This window comes from Pteropus vampyrus, unplaced genomic scaffold (genome assembly GCF_000151845.1).
Source record: "Pteropus vampyrus isolate Shadow unplaced genomic scaffold, Pvam_2.0 Scaffold563, whole genome shotgun sequence".
In the NCBI taxonomy this organism is placed as follows: domain Eukaryota; kingdom Metazoa; phylum Chordata; class Mammalia; order Chiroptera; family Pteropodidae; genus Pteropus; species Pteropus vampyrus.
The window spans coordinates 531,675-546,500 of NW_011889344.1; the positions used below are offsets into that span (position 1 = coordinate 531,675).

The 14,826-nt window shown below is 52.7% G+C and overlaps 2 protein-coding genes across 2 annotated transcripts in view; one reads left to right on the forward strand and one right to left on the reverse strand.

The window, feature by feature from the left end:
- The window catches only part of MOV10L1 (Mov10 RISC complex RNA helicase like 1), a 61,737-nt gene extending 55,072 nt beyond the window's left edge, over nt 1–6,665 (reverse strand). The window contains exons 1-3 of the mRNA XM_011384184.2: nt 6,569–6,665; nt 5,434–5,618; nt 858–1,020 (exon numbers count right to left, since the gene is read on the reverse strand). Coding sequence (XP_011382486.1) covers nt 858–1,020; nt 5,434–5,618; nt 6,569–6,665 — 445 coding nt within the window. The remainder of the gene's footprint in view (nt 1–857; nt 1,021–5,433; nt 5,619–6,568) is intronic.
- A 251-nt stretch (nt 6,666–6,916) lies between these two features.
- Nucleotides 6,917–14,826, forward strand: part of MLC1 (megalencephalic leukoencephalopathy with subcortical cysts 1) — a 21,418-nt gene continuing 13,508 nt past the window's right edge. The window contains exons 1-5 of the mRNA XM_011384185.1: nt 6,917–7,016; nt 10,311–10,372; nt 11,665–11,777; nt 12,167–12,350; nt 13,579–13,668. Of these exons, the coding sequence (XP_011382487.1) occupies nt 6,917–7,016; nt 10,311–10,372; nt 11,665–11,777; nt 12,167–12,350; nt 13,579–13,668 (549 nt within the window). The remainder of the gene's footprint in view (nt 7,017–10,310; nt 10,373–11,664; nt 11,778–12,166; nt 12,351–13,578; nt 13,669–14,826) is intronic.

Here is a 14,826-nt window from a genome sequence, read left to right on the forward strand (position 1 = left end):
GCAACCGACAAGGCGTGAATTCACAGCCTCCAAACTGGGTGTCGTGTTCAAAAAGTTGGAGAGACAACTTATTCGATGTTTTAGTTTAAGAAAATATTTGAACACTTTTGTAGCCACAGAGGCAAAAAACAGTTCCTGTGAGAACAGGCCTGAAACAGTTATGCACGTCAACAGCAAAAAACCCAGATTCGAGACTATCTTACATTCAGCAGAATTTGTTCTGAGCCTAATGATGTTTCCTCAGTTAAAAATATCATAGCCTACAGAGAGACCAGTGAAAGGTGCCTACAATGTCAAGTTCGTCAACCATGAAATGCAGCTGAGACTCCAGGCCACTGAGTGAAAAATGAAATTGTGTCATATTAAAAAATGTAATTGCACCACGCATCCGTGGCAAGGGCACTGACGAGTTATTTCTTTAGGTGTGAAAATAAGACCTTAGATCAGTTAAAAACAAATGCAACTGAAAATAGATACAAACTCTTGAAAAAGTACGAGGTTATCCCCCAACCCTATTTCAGAACATGTGATGTACTTAAAAAACAACAGTACCTTTGTATATCTGGAATGGTGTTGGCTTAGATGGATAACTATGACAGGGACAGTCACCCGGCAATCAGTGACTACATTCCACAGCCAAGCACACAGCACCCGACACACGCCTCCCCACCCCGGGGGCGCTGCCTGCAGCCAGCCCGGAGCTGTCCCCGTCCCCAACCTCTCAGCACACAAAACACGCCCTAGTTTGACCCGCTCAACAATGCATATAATCACCTCAAATCTAACCCATAAAAATGAAAAACAAACCAACCCACGAAACCCATGTTTAACCATGAAGTAGAAACGCCTCAGCCTACCTTCACACACACTCTCCAGAGAGAAGTACGTGGTCTGACTGATATAGCCGGCGCCCTCCATCAACGAAGTCACACAGCCAATCAGCACGCGGGGGCTGGAGTCTGACAGTCCTCGGCCTTGGTTTTTGCTATCATCTTCCCATTTATCAGAGACAGCTTCCACCTGATAGACAGACAAACCACTGTTTAAACCACAATACGAGCAAACTGAAGACCAGCATCCCTCACGAATACAGATGCTAAAGTCCTCACGGAAACCCTAGCAAACTGAGTGCAGCAGGATGTGAGAAGGGTCCCACACCATGACCAAGGGGGCTCAGCCTAAAGGCAGGGGTGGTCCGACACACAGACGCCGACTGAGCGCTGGCCACAGTGGACAAACGAGGGAGAGCACGGCCATCCCCGGCAATGCGGAGGGCACCTGGAAAACTCAACACCCCGGCACGATGGACCAGGAGAAGAAGGGAACCCGCTCAGCACGACAAACGCCGTGTACGGAACCCACAGCTAACGTCGGTGGGTGGGGACAGACTGGGAGCTCTCTCCCCCAGGATCAGAGGCCAGACCGGGACGCCTGCTCGCGCCCTCGCTGCCCAAACAGGACTGGAAGTTCCAGTCAGAGCGACTGGCAAGAAACAAAAGGCATCGGCTTGGAAAGGAAGTAAAGCTACCTCCGTTCGCAGATGGCACCATCTTACATACAGAGGCCACTTGACAGTCCGTGAAAAACCGTCAGGGCCAACAAATGGATTCAGCAGAGTTGCAGCCTTAAAATCGACACACAAAAATCTGTTGTGTTTCTATACACTTGCAGTGAATGATTCGAAAAAGGAAATTAAAACAGCGATTCCATCCATACAACAACATCAAAAAGAGTAAGACACGCAGGAATAAATTAACAAAGGAAGCGGAAGACTCGGACACTGAAAACTACAACTACAAAACGTGGCTGGAGGGAGTCAGCGGACACGGACACGTGGGAAGACAAGCTGTTCACGGACTGCGAGGCTGAACAGTGAGATGTCAACTCTACCAACGCGAACTACAGATTCAATGAGTCCCCATCAGAATCCCAATGACATCTTTTGCAGAAATAGAAAAAACCATCCTGAATTTCCTAAGGACTTTCAAGGGACCCAAATAGCCAAAACCATCTTGAAGAGGAAGAACGAAGTTGGAGGTTTCATACTTCATTTGTAAACTTGCTACGTAAGTAATCAAACTCTGTGGTACGGTGCTGGCATAAGACAGATTCACAGACCAATGGAACAGAACGGAACCCAGGCATCGACCGTCACGTGTCCGTCAGCTGACCTTCAGGAGGGTGCCTGGGCCATTCGGTGCAGCGGGAAGCGGTTTCCCGCTCTGTGCAGTGTTCTCAGACACCGCGGCGGGAAAGCCGGACACGACATGCAGAGGAATGAGGTCAGCTGTCACCCAGCACCAACTCGACACTAGTGCAAAATGGATCGAAGACTGCATTTGAGAGCGAAAACCATAAAACGCTTAGAAGAAAGCACAGGTGAAAATCTTCCTGTGAGAGTGAAAACCATAAAACGCTTAGAAGAAAGCACAGGTGAAAATCTTTGATTTCGTCAAATTTTTAAGTGTGACATCAAAAGCATAGGCAATTAAAAAAAGATAAAGTAGACTTCATCAAAATTTAAAACTTTTGTGCCCCAAAGGATATTATCCGGAAAAAGTGAAAAGACAATCCACAGTATGGGAGGAAATATCTGTAAAGCATATGTCTGGTAAGTGATTAACGTCCGGAATATATTAAGAAGTTCTACGACTCAACAAGAAAATAAACAACCAGATCGAAAAATGGGCAAAGGACTTGAACAGACATTTCTCCAAAGAAGATAAATAACCAATAAGCACATGAAAAGACATTCAACATCACTAATTATTAGGGAGCTAATAGTCCAAACCACAAGATACCACGTCATGCCCACTAGGATGCCTACTGTCAAAGAAAAAAACGGAGACTATCTGGCGTTGGCAGTGCAGCAACAGGCGCCCTTGTGCACGGCTGGGGGGCCTGTGAGGGGGTGCAGCCACTGTGGAAGAATCAGGCAGTTCCTCGAAAAGGTAAACACAAAATTGCCATGTGACCCCACAATTCCACTCCAAGGGATGTACCCCAAAGGAGTGAAAACAGGGACTCAAAAAGATACTTGTTCACAGCAGCGGGATTCACAATAGCCGAAAAGTAGAAGCCACCCAGGTGTCCATTGATGGACAAGCAGGTCAACAGTGCAGTCCACCCACACAAGGGAATGTCACGCAGCCTTGAAAAGGAAGTGCTCGTACATGTTACCTGAATGAACCGCAACCTACAACGCTAAGTCCAAAAGCCAGATGCCAAAGGCCAAACGTTGTATGATCCCACTGAGGGCAGCCAAATTCAGAGAGGCAACGAGTGGAACAGGGAATTACTGTTTAGGGGTCCAGGGTTTCAGTTTGGGAAGATGCAGAAGTTCTGGGAACGGATGGTGGTGATGGCTGCACACTGTCAATGTGCTCAGCGCTGCTGAACTGGATTCTTAAAATGGCTAAAATGGTAAATTTTATGTTATGTTTTACTACAATAAAAAACCTGAATAAAAAATAGAGAAATCCCAAGGATCATGTAAATGAGCTAATGCCATGCCTTTCATAGTGAAAGCGAGCACATATTATTAATGCTGGCAGATGGAGCAGAGGTGTAAGCACAGGTTCAGGTGACTCAGCCATCTCCCAGAGGGCCTGAAAGCACAAAGCGCTGGGCCTGAGGGAATGAAGGGCAGGTGGAGGTGTGGAGCGGGCATTCCACAGTGGAGCGATTGAAGACTCTGAGTTGACAGAAGTGTCTGTGCTGCCCAATATGGTCACCACCAGCTATATCTAACTCTTGAAATGTGCTTACTGAAACTGAGGATTTAAAATTTTATTTATTTTTAATAAATGTAAATTTAAATAACCACTTGACTAGTAGCTACTGTACTGAATGCAATTCTAGAATTCTATTTTTACCTGTATTAAAGTTTGAGAAAGATGATACTAAGCGTTAAGATGACATTTACTAACTAAAACAGTAATGAGGTACATCTTGACTATTTTTAAAAAGTTGTTGAGGTCAGTAAGTTTGCCAGCTTTCAAATCACGTGACAAAAATCAATCGCTTGCCTGTATAGGAATAAAAAGATTAATCTGAAAACACAAAATGAAATTATACTGTTGAAATACAATCATTATATTGTTAGAAATAAACAACAAATAATTTACGGAACCTAAATGAAAAAAACTACCGAACCATAGAGCATCGATGAAGGCTTAAATAAAGGGACAGAAAGAATCTGTGGACAGAGATGTCATATGATCCATATGACACGCAGCCTAAACGGACCGACAAACTCTGCTGTCCGAGGCAGACCCGAGCCGAGAAGGACAACAGAGCGGCCCTGATGTCCACCTAGAATGAGGGGAGGGAAACCTGTCCACCACCCACGGCACCACCAAGCCATGGGGCCCCACACGCATCAGAGCCAACAGGGCCCAGACAGGGTCCCATGCAGTGTATGACAAAGGGACCTTCCCAATCAGTGGGAAGCAGTGGACTACTCAGTGGGACTGCTGGGGGCTACTGGAAAGGCAAAGTCTGCTTCCTTCTGTCAGTCTGTATATTGAGTAAATTCCAGCCAGATTAAATACTTAAATGTTAATAAACATTTTTCAGAGAAAAATCTGAATGTATATTTGTAATAAAAAGTGGAATAAGCCTCTCTAAGGATTCTTAGAGCTCAAAAGCTACATAGAAAAAACACATTTAACTATATAAAACTTTATAAAACAAGATGATTCATGAAAAATATCTACAACACTTTCGTGTAACTTAAAAAGCTCTAATTTCCTTAATACAGATTTTAATTTAAATAGTTGACAATAACAAAAAAAAAGGACAAAGGAAACAAATTCATAGGTGAAAAATTAATCTACTTTAAAACTTAAGTGCAAATTAAAATTACTAATCATTGTTCACAGATTAGATTAGCAAAGATTCCAAAAAATGAGGATATCCACATTTTTGTCAACACTGGGTAACAGGCAGCTTCTTGCCCTGCTCCTTGGAGTGTGAATTGGTACAGTATTATTGGAAGATAAGATGATAACCATTAAAATGTTAAATGTACACACCTTCTAACAATTTTACCTCCAAAAATATTTTAGTACAAAAGTACTATTTTTAAATGAAAAAAGTTGCTTAATAGTGGAGTCCACTAATTATCTTTGCTAACTGGATAACAAAGGATCCAATAACTATACTTTTGAAAGACTAGAAAAAGAGGTATAGGAATGTTAACACTTTTCTTCCATGCTGTAAAATGACAGGCAAACTTATGAGCTCTAAGTTTCTATGTTGAATGACTTACAAGGACCACCACTGACTCTAATAACAGAAACCATTCTAAGAACAATCGTGCCCCAATGCAGGAACATTCCACTCCCTTCCTTAGCTAAGTTTTCCCTTGAGAAGTAAACAGACAGCAACGTGGAGCCCCACGAAGACCGTCCAAAGTGACTCCGGCCTTACCCTGATCGCCTTCAGTCCACTGGACACTTTATTTTCTTCCACAACTGCAATTACTTCCTGCCCAACATTCAGAAGCACTTTGCCAGTCACAGCCTCATTGGAGAAGTAGATTAAATCGTCAATCATGCCATAATCGCTGCAGTACCTTGTCACGACACCCTGGACAGTTTTCAACTTGGTGTCACCTGCGATGGGTAAACAAAGAGATCAGACTGACCACAAAAGCCAGCCACAGCACATTTAAGCCCTACGAGAGAGAAGTGGAGTGCAGCACCCCTGTGGGCTGCAGGGCCCCCCAGGGAGGGGAGCACTCCCGAAGGAGGCGCAGCGGGCAGACCGCGCAGGGGCCTGAGGGCGCAGGGGGTGGCTCAGCGGTGAGAGGTCTGACTCCAGGGCCGGCCTGCGGGGTTCCAATCTCAGCTCTGTGACCGCCAATGGGTGACCCTGGGCCAGTCAGTTCCTTAACCGCTCTGGGTCTGTTGCACCTGTCCCACGGAGACGGCTACCGTCTCCAGCTGAGAGAGCTGTCTGCGGGACAGAAGCGGCAACGCAAAGACCTGAGCAGCTAGGGCGCAGTGAAGGTGTGTTCCGCCAGCGAACCGCCAGGCGTTCCTATGTGCCATTACCACTGTTAACCTTCTGCCGTCAACGACAGCACAGCGGCGTCAGGATGTCGTCTATCATCTCAGCAAACGAGACAACGGAAGAGCCCCGGGGGTAGAAGGGGCGGGCGAGCCTGGCCAGCGAGCAGGGGCAGGGCACGCCCTCGGCCGCTCGGTGACCCTTCCCACTTCTGGCCGAGGACTCCAGCTGCAGCCAGTGTCCTCTGAGCCCTCACTTGCCCCTCGCAGATGCACGCACAGCCCCGGCGGCCGGCTGGAGCCGGAGCCCGCGCCGCCGCTCGAAGGCCGCATTTTACAGACGGCCCAGATCGAGGAAGGGCCGAACCCACAGGCCTCCGCGAGTCCCCGTCCCCTGTGGAGAATTCCATCCCTCAGGGGGAGAAAGTGACTGGGGAACCGCGGCCCTGCGTGCCGCTCGCACGCGGGAGGAACCAGGAGGGGGCCCGGGAGGGGCCGTGTGGAACCGCAGGTTACCCCGAGGACCGCGTGCCCCGCCTCGTCCCACGAGGCACCTTCCGGGAGCTCAGGCCCCGGCAGCCCGGGCGTCTCCTCGGGGCCATCCGCCCTCCTCCAAAAGAAGGCCACCAGTTTCGCCGCGAGGCTCAGCATGGCTCTGACGTCGCCTTCCTACGCAGGTCTCCACTGCTTGGGCCGCCCTCCAGCCGCCCTCGGCAAATGAGGTTGACCTGCCCGCGCCCCAGGGAGCTGGGCCAATGAGGTCGCTGCGCCGCGCCGCGCCTGCGCCCTTCGAGTAGGCCAATGGGTCGTCGCGCCCGCGCCTGCGCCCTTCGAGCTGAGCCAATAGGGTTGTCGCGCCCACGCCTGCGCCTTTTGAGTGGACCAATGCGGTCGTCGCGCCCATGCCTATGCCCTTCGAGTGGGCCAATGGGGTCGTCGCGCCCACGCCTGCGCCCTTCGAGTGGGCCAATGGGTCGTCGCGCCCACGCCTGCGCCCTTCGAGTGGGCCAATGGGGTCGTCGCGCCCACGCCTGCGCCTTTCAAGCTGGGCCAATGGGCCGTGGGGAGGGGTGGGTCGTCGTTCCCGCACCTGCGCCATTCGAGCCGGGCAATAGGGTCGCGGCGCCTGCGCCTATGCCCATGTGCCATCGACATGGCCAATGAGGTCTCTGTGCTCGCTGTGACCGTTAGCAGTCAGTGGTTGGCGGTTGGCGACCGTTAGCGCACCCGCAACTGAGGCAACGTGCAGTGTGGGGGTGACGTCATGCCCGGCGCTCTGCACGTGCTGGTGGGCGGGGCCTCGCGCAGGCGGGCTGCCTGGTCTTCCCTTGGCGGGGAGAGGATTCAGCCTTGGGCTGCTCACGGTGCTGTCAGTTGCTGGTTTGGCGGAAATTCTTTATCACGTGGAAGGTCCCTTTACTATTCTTATGAGTGCCCTGACCATGCAGGGGTGTGGGGTTTTCTCAAACGCTTTTATGCACTTGCCGACACGTTGTGTCATTTTCCTATTTTAGCCCGTTAATAGTGAATTACATTGACGGGCTTCCCAATGTTAAAGCACCCTTGCTTTCCCTGGAAAACTCACTGAGCCATGGTTTTGTGGTTTGTGGTCACCTAGGGTAGTCACATAGCCGGAATCTGCAGCTAGGAAAGCAGCCTTGAGCCACATCCCCTGGCCTGTAAGAAACAGTGAACAGTAAGTGAACAGAACCATAATTGCAGGAGATGGAAACAGACTCGGGAGAAGTTTCTAAACCTGTGCATGCACGTTAGCTAAAAGAACTGACTTACGGTTAACTTTTCTTCACCATTTAAGATGCTAATGAGATATGGGACACATGAAGTAGCATGTAGGTGAGCTAATATCAGGATAACAAGAGGGACTCTATTTTAAAACCAGGCTCCAGATTGTCTACAAGGTCAGGATTGCCGGGGAAAAACTCGAGACGCTGATGAACTGCCTGCTGCCCACATTTTAAATATGTCACTAAGAAAGGAGGGGAACACAGTGCAATCAGCAGACCTTGAAAAAATAACCAACATGTCCTATGATAATGAAATTAATCACTGTAAGAAAAACCAGCGTTTGTAAAACTCCTGTGTAAGTTTGTTCTTACAGAACCTGAAAGAAAACTCTGTCACAAGACCAGATTAAGCAGACATCTGCTGACCATGAGATGCAGACCACAGCACTTACGATGGATCCTGGGATTGTGGGACCATCCACCAGCTTCCCCTCCCTAGCCCTTCTCCCTCCCAGAATAGCCTGCCAAAACCCCTCACACAATCCTGTCTGGGAACCAGCCAGCTCCTTCCTTCTGGCTGGTTCCCTGGTACACTAGTCATCTCTCATAAAGCTTTGCTAACCGAACCTCATACTGGGTACGGTGCTCACTTCTATGATATTGGGACCGAAGAACCTGGCATCAGTCACCTACAGCAATAGCTTAAGCTTATCATCCTCTTTGTGTAGTGCTTGGATCAGTTTCGTCACCTCTGGTCACTGTTGGGGTCTTTGCTCCTGGCAGACACTGGTCTGGAATTTTCTCTCCTTTTGTGTCCTGTTTTGGTATCAGTCTAAAGCTGGCCTAGTGGAGCATGTTCCTGCCGCCACTGTCCAAAAAACTGTAGGGCTTTTAATTTATTCCTTATGTGTTTCATGGAATTCACTGGTGAGCCCAACTGGACCTAGAGGTTTCTTTGTGAGAGATTTTAAATCACGCGTTCGACTTCTGCATCAGCTGTAACTGGCTATTCCACTTACCAATGCGATACTGAGGAAAATGTGGTAATTCCTCTTAAGGAATTTGTCCATTTCATCCAAGATGTCAAATTATTGGCATAAAATTGTTCACAATATTTCCTTACAATTCGTTCTTTCAATGTCCGTGTGGGCCACAATGATGAGCCATCTTTCAGTCCTGATTTTGATAATTTTTTTTTTGTAATTAACATCTTTCCTCTTGTATTTCTTCATTGGTCTAGCTAAAAGTTTATCAATTTTATTTATCTTTTCAAAAACCAACTCGGTTTCATCGATTTTTTCCTATTCTTTATTATTTTTTGCCTTCTACCTTTTTTTGGTATAATTTCTGCTTTTCCAAATTCTTAAAGGGGAAAATTAGCTAATGAACTTTGGAACTTTGTTTTTAATACAAGTATTTAAAGTTACAAATTTCTCTAAGCTCTGACTCAGCTGCATCCTACAAAATTTGACTTGGATTTTCATTTTTAGTTTCCGATTTCCTCTGTGATTTCTTTCTTGATCCATGGGATTTTTAAAAGAGATATACTGTTAATTTCTAATCTTTTAAAGATTTTCCAGATTTTCTGTTAATGATATCTAATTAAATGTTGTCAGTCAGAGAATAAAATCTGAATGAGTTCGGTCTTCTACAATTTCTTGAGACTTTCTTCCCTGCACATGGTCTCATCATGGATGTTCCAGGTGTGTTGGAGAGAATGGGTGGCCTGCAATTGTTGGCTGGAGGCCGCACTCGTTTTGACCAGTGAGCTTGGCTTGTGCCAGCTCAGGTGTGCGCTGGCTCAGGAGTGCCGGCCCACTGACTGGGCGCCCCTGCCACGGATGCGTGGTGCAATTACTGCGCCTTCAGAGACGGGGCCCAGCGGTTACCTGGACTTGGTGAAGCTCTGCTGAGTCCTCATCTCAGAGTTGTTACCAGGAGTACACACGGGAATGGGAGCAGCCCAAGGTTTATTGGGTCTGCGGGAAAGACGCTTCAGAAACAGGACCGTGCAACGCAGAAGGCTGCGGGCCTGGGTTGGGCTTCCTGCCAGGGGCTCCCAGAGCTGGGGACTTGGCCCGGACGTCTCCACTTCACAGGACTGTGCCCTCCGTCTGCCAGCCTGAGCCCCTCTCCCGGATCTGGACTCTCTTCTACTCGACTTTTCAGTGGACGGCTTGGACATCCAACAGATATCTCAACCCCATCATCAAAACGAAACTCCTGACCCTCCCACCTGCGTCACCATCTTCTCTGTCACAGGCGAGGCCCGTTCCACCCACACTGCACAGACTGAAGACCTTCCAGTCACCTGAGCTCCTGCCCCTGTCAGCTCATGTCACTCTGACTGCAGAATCTGGTAACTTCTCACCACCCTCACTGCTCCACCTCGGTCCAAGCCAGACCTGCTCACACCTGCTGCCCGAAGCCTGCTCTCCACCGAGCAGAACCCTCAGCGGGTCCAGGGCTATCTGCATGCCCACAGATGCCCTGCACCTGGACGCCCCACCTGCACCTGACCTCACGTGACCCTGTGCCCTCTGCCCTCCAGCCTTCCACCCGGGGGCCTGTGGCACCTTTGCCCCAGTCTCCGTGAGACTCCCATCCTCGCCTGTGCGTCTTCGCTCAGATGCCTCCTCAGCGAGGCCTGCCTCGACGCTCCAAGCGGCACCCCATTCCCCCCCCTTGACTTGTTTGCCATTGTAAAGTCAAGTGTCTCTCCGTAGAACACACTAAGGTACTTATCTTGTGTGTCGCTGTCCCTGTCGGCACGTGAAGCTGAAGCTCTGCTGCTCCACCAATATTTGCTGAATGGAAGTAGAAACCAAGGAGGACCTCGGAGGCAGAACGGGGAGGAACAACAGCTTGTTTGAAGATGTTAGAAAGAACCGGACTTGTTCTAGGCACCAGCATGGCAGACAGAACGAGGACGCCCTTCTCCGGTGACCGCAGCTCCGGAGGCTGGAGGACTGGGTTCCGGCCTGATTCCCCGCAGCTTGTTTGTACTTCCTAGTACAGAATGACTGGGGGAGGGACAGCAACAGCGACATCTGCTTCACGTTTCCTTTGAACAAAAAAGCAGTGGACCGATCCCTACTGAGTCTATCACTCAGAAAGACAGTGGGCGGAGACGTTGGGGAGGTTCTTCAGTCCATGCGTGCGCCCTTCCTGACTTTGAGGCTGTCATTGTGAACTTGAACTGTAAGGCTTCTCGCTCGGCTGGAAAACTAAGACCGCAGACCATCCCCCCATTGGAGGCTGCTGTCTCTGCTCAAGCTCTGCGTGGGGTGTGTTTGAGGAGCAGTTTTCCAGAACACTTTGGCTCGAGCCATTTCGTGGTTACTGTGTGCACAAAGCACTTGTCACCGTGACTGTCGGGGTGCAGCGTCTCTGGGAGAAGCACAGCCTGTCCTTTCTCTCTGCTTAGGGAGCAGAGGCAAAGGGCACAGCAGGAACTCGGGCTGCCCGCAGGACCAATGGCCAGAGTCCCAAGCTGCTCAGGGGCCACGCCAGCCCGGCTGAGCATGCACACGTGTGTGTGCCATTGTGACGGGGTCTCCTTGTGTGGTCACTGGGGGGCGGGGGAACAAGGCTGCTCAAAAGGAGGTAGAATAAGGCCTTTGAACAAAAGTTTCTGTGTTTTCAAGACAGAGCACGCAGGCCTCCCCCTGCTGTTCTGTACTTGGTGGGGCCGCTCTCAGGCACACCTCGGCGTGAGCAGGATGGAGGCGGCCCCTTCGTCCCCCGGCACAGTTAAGACTGGACGAGTGGCGCTCCGGGCCAGCGGTTACACAACCAGCGAACTCTCCAGGATCCCTGGCTTCGCCTCATTGAAATTCAGGCCGCGGTCCCCCTTCTCCTGGCGTAAGTGCAGATTTTCTGGGCTTTTGTTTCTCTGTGAATAGTTCTTGCTGGAAGCCCAAGGCAGGATGACTCGGCAGCGGCAAGCCCCTCGCGCAGAGACCAGCACTGCCACCGCCCGAAGCGGCTGGAGGGAGGCGCGGACGGCGGAGCTTACGTGGGTGTGTATTTTGCCATCTCTTGTTCGGTTTCCACCTGGAGCGATTAATTGGGCTTTGAGTAGCAGCACCTCCTGGGCCGTGGGAGGTGGGAGTCGAAAGGGACTGGGGCACCCCGAGCTCAGCCCCTGAAGCCTAGCGCCCCGCCCTGAACGCGGGTGGGGCCTGTTCTACTGGGAAAGTGACTTTATTCCCACATTTAATTAAGGGCTCATTTTCTTCGAATTTACAGAACTTCGGTAAGAACAGTATTTCTTTTTATGGAAAACAACTTATTTCAACTAGCACTTTTTTTCAGAGTGATCAGAAATAAAGAGGTGGTAGCGGAGGTGACACTCAGCTCCAGGCCCAGCCGTGCGGTGGCCGTAACGCCAGTGTCTGTCCCCAGTGCCATGGCACGGGAGGAGCAGTGCAGGGAGGAGCTCGGCTACGGCCGGATGCCCACCTTGGAGCGAGGGGGCCCGGACGTGGGGGGCTTCTCCCCGGACGCCAAGCCCGGCGACCTGCAGCTGTCATCGCGGCTGCCGCCGTGCTTCAGCCACAAGGCCTGGGTCTTCTCTGTGCTGACGGGGGTGAGTAGCCACGCCAGGACCGTGGAGGCACCGCCCTGCGAGGTGCCCGCCGGCTGCCGTCGCTGCCAGGCGGCGTGGACGAAGCAGCCTCGGTTGGCTCTGCCCCGGAGGGCCCTGGGGCCGACGTGCCTCCTTGCCGTGTCCTCTGGCACGCTCTCCCCGTTCACCGTGATCTGTGGTGCCGGCCCTGCTGGCCTCTGGGCTCCGGCTGCTCGGTGTCCCTCAGGGTCGGCACAGCCCAGGGCCCATGCTGACCGTCTGCAGGGTCACGCATTGTGCTAGGGTGGCCTCCATGCCTCTCGACTCCTGGGGGACCTGGGGTTACCTTGCAGAGGTGGGGAGGTGGGACCATGCTCTGGGAGCCTCTGGCAGAGTGAACAGCGGGCGCTGTTCCAAGGCTGGAGGCCAGGGCCATGGAGCCGGAGCAGGCTGAGGGGCCAAAGGGGGTACAGCAGGGAGCTGGGTGTCAGGCCCGGGGAAGCAAATATTTGAGGGGTCTCGCTTGGGGTCCTGGGGTGCACCCTCAGACATGCTTAGATAGGCAGCTGACAACCAAAGGGGTCGTATGGCTTCAGTGTACACGGTTACTGGGAACCCCAGGGAACCCCAGGCTCGGTGCCATCCTGGCTGAGAACCAGGATCTCAGCCGCCCGCCCCACCCCTATGTGCCCCCGGCCCCCTAGAAAGCGCCCCAGTATTCCTGCCAGCCTTGGCCCACTGAGGCCGGAACTGCCACCTGCATGGGGCACAGAGGAAGCTCTGCCCTGGGCAGCTCCTGGAGCCCGATGCTGCTGTCCCCTCCTCACTTGGGTGTGGGCCACAATCTCCTCTGTCCTAGGCCCCCGGTCCCCCGCACTCCCATCACAGTGGTGCCGGCAAGGCCCGACCCTGGGTCCCAGGACCTGTCACACTGAGCCGCCCCGGGCTGTCTGCCGGCCCTCCTGCCTGAGGCCCCGAAGCACACTGCTGGGGAGAGGCGCAGTTTCTCGCTTTTCATCTTATCGGGGCCCCTCCTTTTCTCCCCGCTGTAGTCAGACAAGGGTGGGCGTGGCCGTCCTCCGGGGAGGAGTCAGGTCGGGGCAGAGGGGGTGGTGGGGGTGGGGATTGTGGGGGTGGGAGGAGGACCGGGCGCGGATGTGGGCGCTGGGCACGCGGTGCAGAGGCCGTCGGGGCCGCTGTGCAGCGCTAGCCCCGCGCGCTGTTGCCCCAACACGCTGCTGCGTTGCAGACCTGCCTGCTCGTGACCTCGGGGTTCTCGCTGTACCTGGGAAACGTGTTCCCCTCGGAGATGGACTACTTGCGCTGCGCGGCGGGTTCGGTAAGCCGCGATCCTCGGTGCCAGCCGCCAGCTGCGCCTTCGGGCTTCTTGCTCTGAGACCTACTCCTCGCTGTCACTCACCCTCGTTCACAATCTCTCATGTGGCTTAAGCTTCACATGTGGTTTATGGCTGTGGAAAACGGCCGAGGACGCGAGTCTGGGTCACCCCGCGGACTCCAGGGCTGGAAGCGGCCGTTTGGTTTCCAGCTGCAGCTGCTTCCAGCCGTCCGTGCGGCCCTCCGTAGGCGGGTCGGGGGCTGACCCCGCCGCTCCCAGAGCTCGTGCCCTGCTCTGGACACACGGGGCACATCCTGGGTCTTGTGGGGGCCTCTCACCCCCGCTTCAGTGTCCCGAACACAGACTCAGCCTCCCGTGACCTGCCCCAACCTCTGCTGCCTTGTAACAAAACTCGAAACATCCCGACCGCCAGAACCTTCCGGTGGCCCTTGTCCTCCCCACTGGAGCAGCCCTTGTTGGGGCCACAGTGACATGACCTCTGACTCAGATGGCTCCAGGGCAGTGCAGTTCCAGGCTGGGTGTTCCAGCAAAATCCTGGGCAGTGCCCCTGGTCTTCAGAGGGGTTGACTGGAGAGAGGTTGTGGGGTCCCAAGGGCCACCCCACACTCAGTGGCCCCCACCCAACCACCGCTGTGCATCTTGTAGGCTCTGCCTCCACCATCTTAGGGTCTGCAGGGGTCCCTTCCTCTGAGAGCGACACCTGATGTGGCCCCGAGGCCTGCACTGATACCCCGTCCCCTTCTCCACAGGCTCGGCGCCCCACGCCGGCCCCAATTCCCTTGTCCTCCGCTCCCGTGGGAATCGCAGCGGGGGCCTGACAAGCAGCCCCGGGGCCAGGGCTAGGGCTAGGGCCGGGGCCGAGCCCTCCCCTTCCTTCCCGCGCGTGCGTCCCCCTTCCGGGTCCTCTGGGAGTGGGGCCGGAGCCTGGCCTTGTGCCGCGTCCTGGCTCGGGGTGCGGCAGCTCCAGCGGCGTTCGCTGCCAGAGGCCTTTTCCATCTCAACAGAAAAATTAAAGCCTTTTCCAGAATAAATGACTCTGACGAACCTGGGCGCCTGTATCCCGTTGGATGGCAACACTTGTTTGCCAACCTGTCCTGGAAGCTTAAGCTTTTCAGGGCACGGTCGTCACCAGCAGGAAGG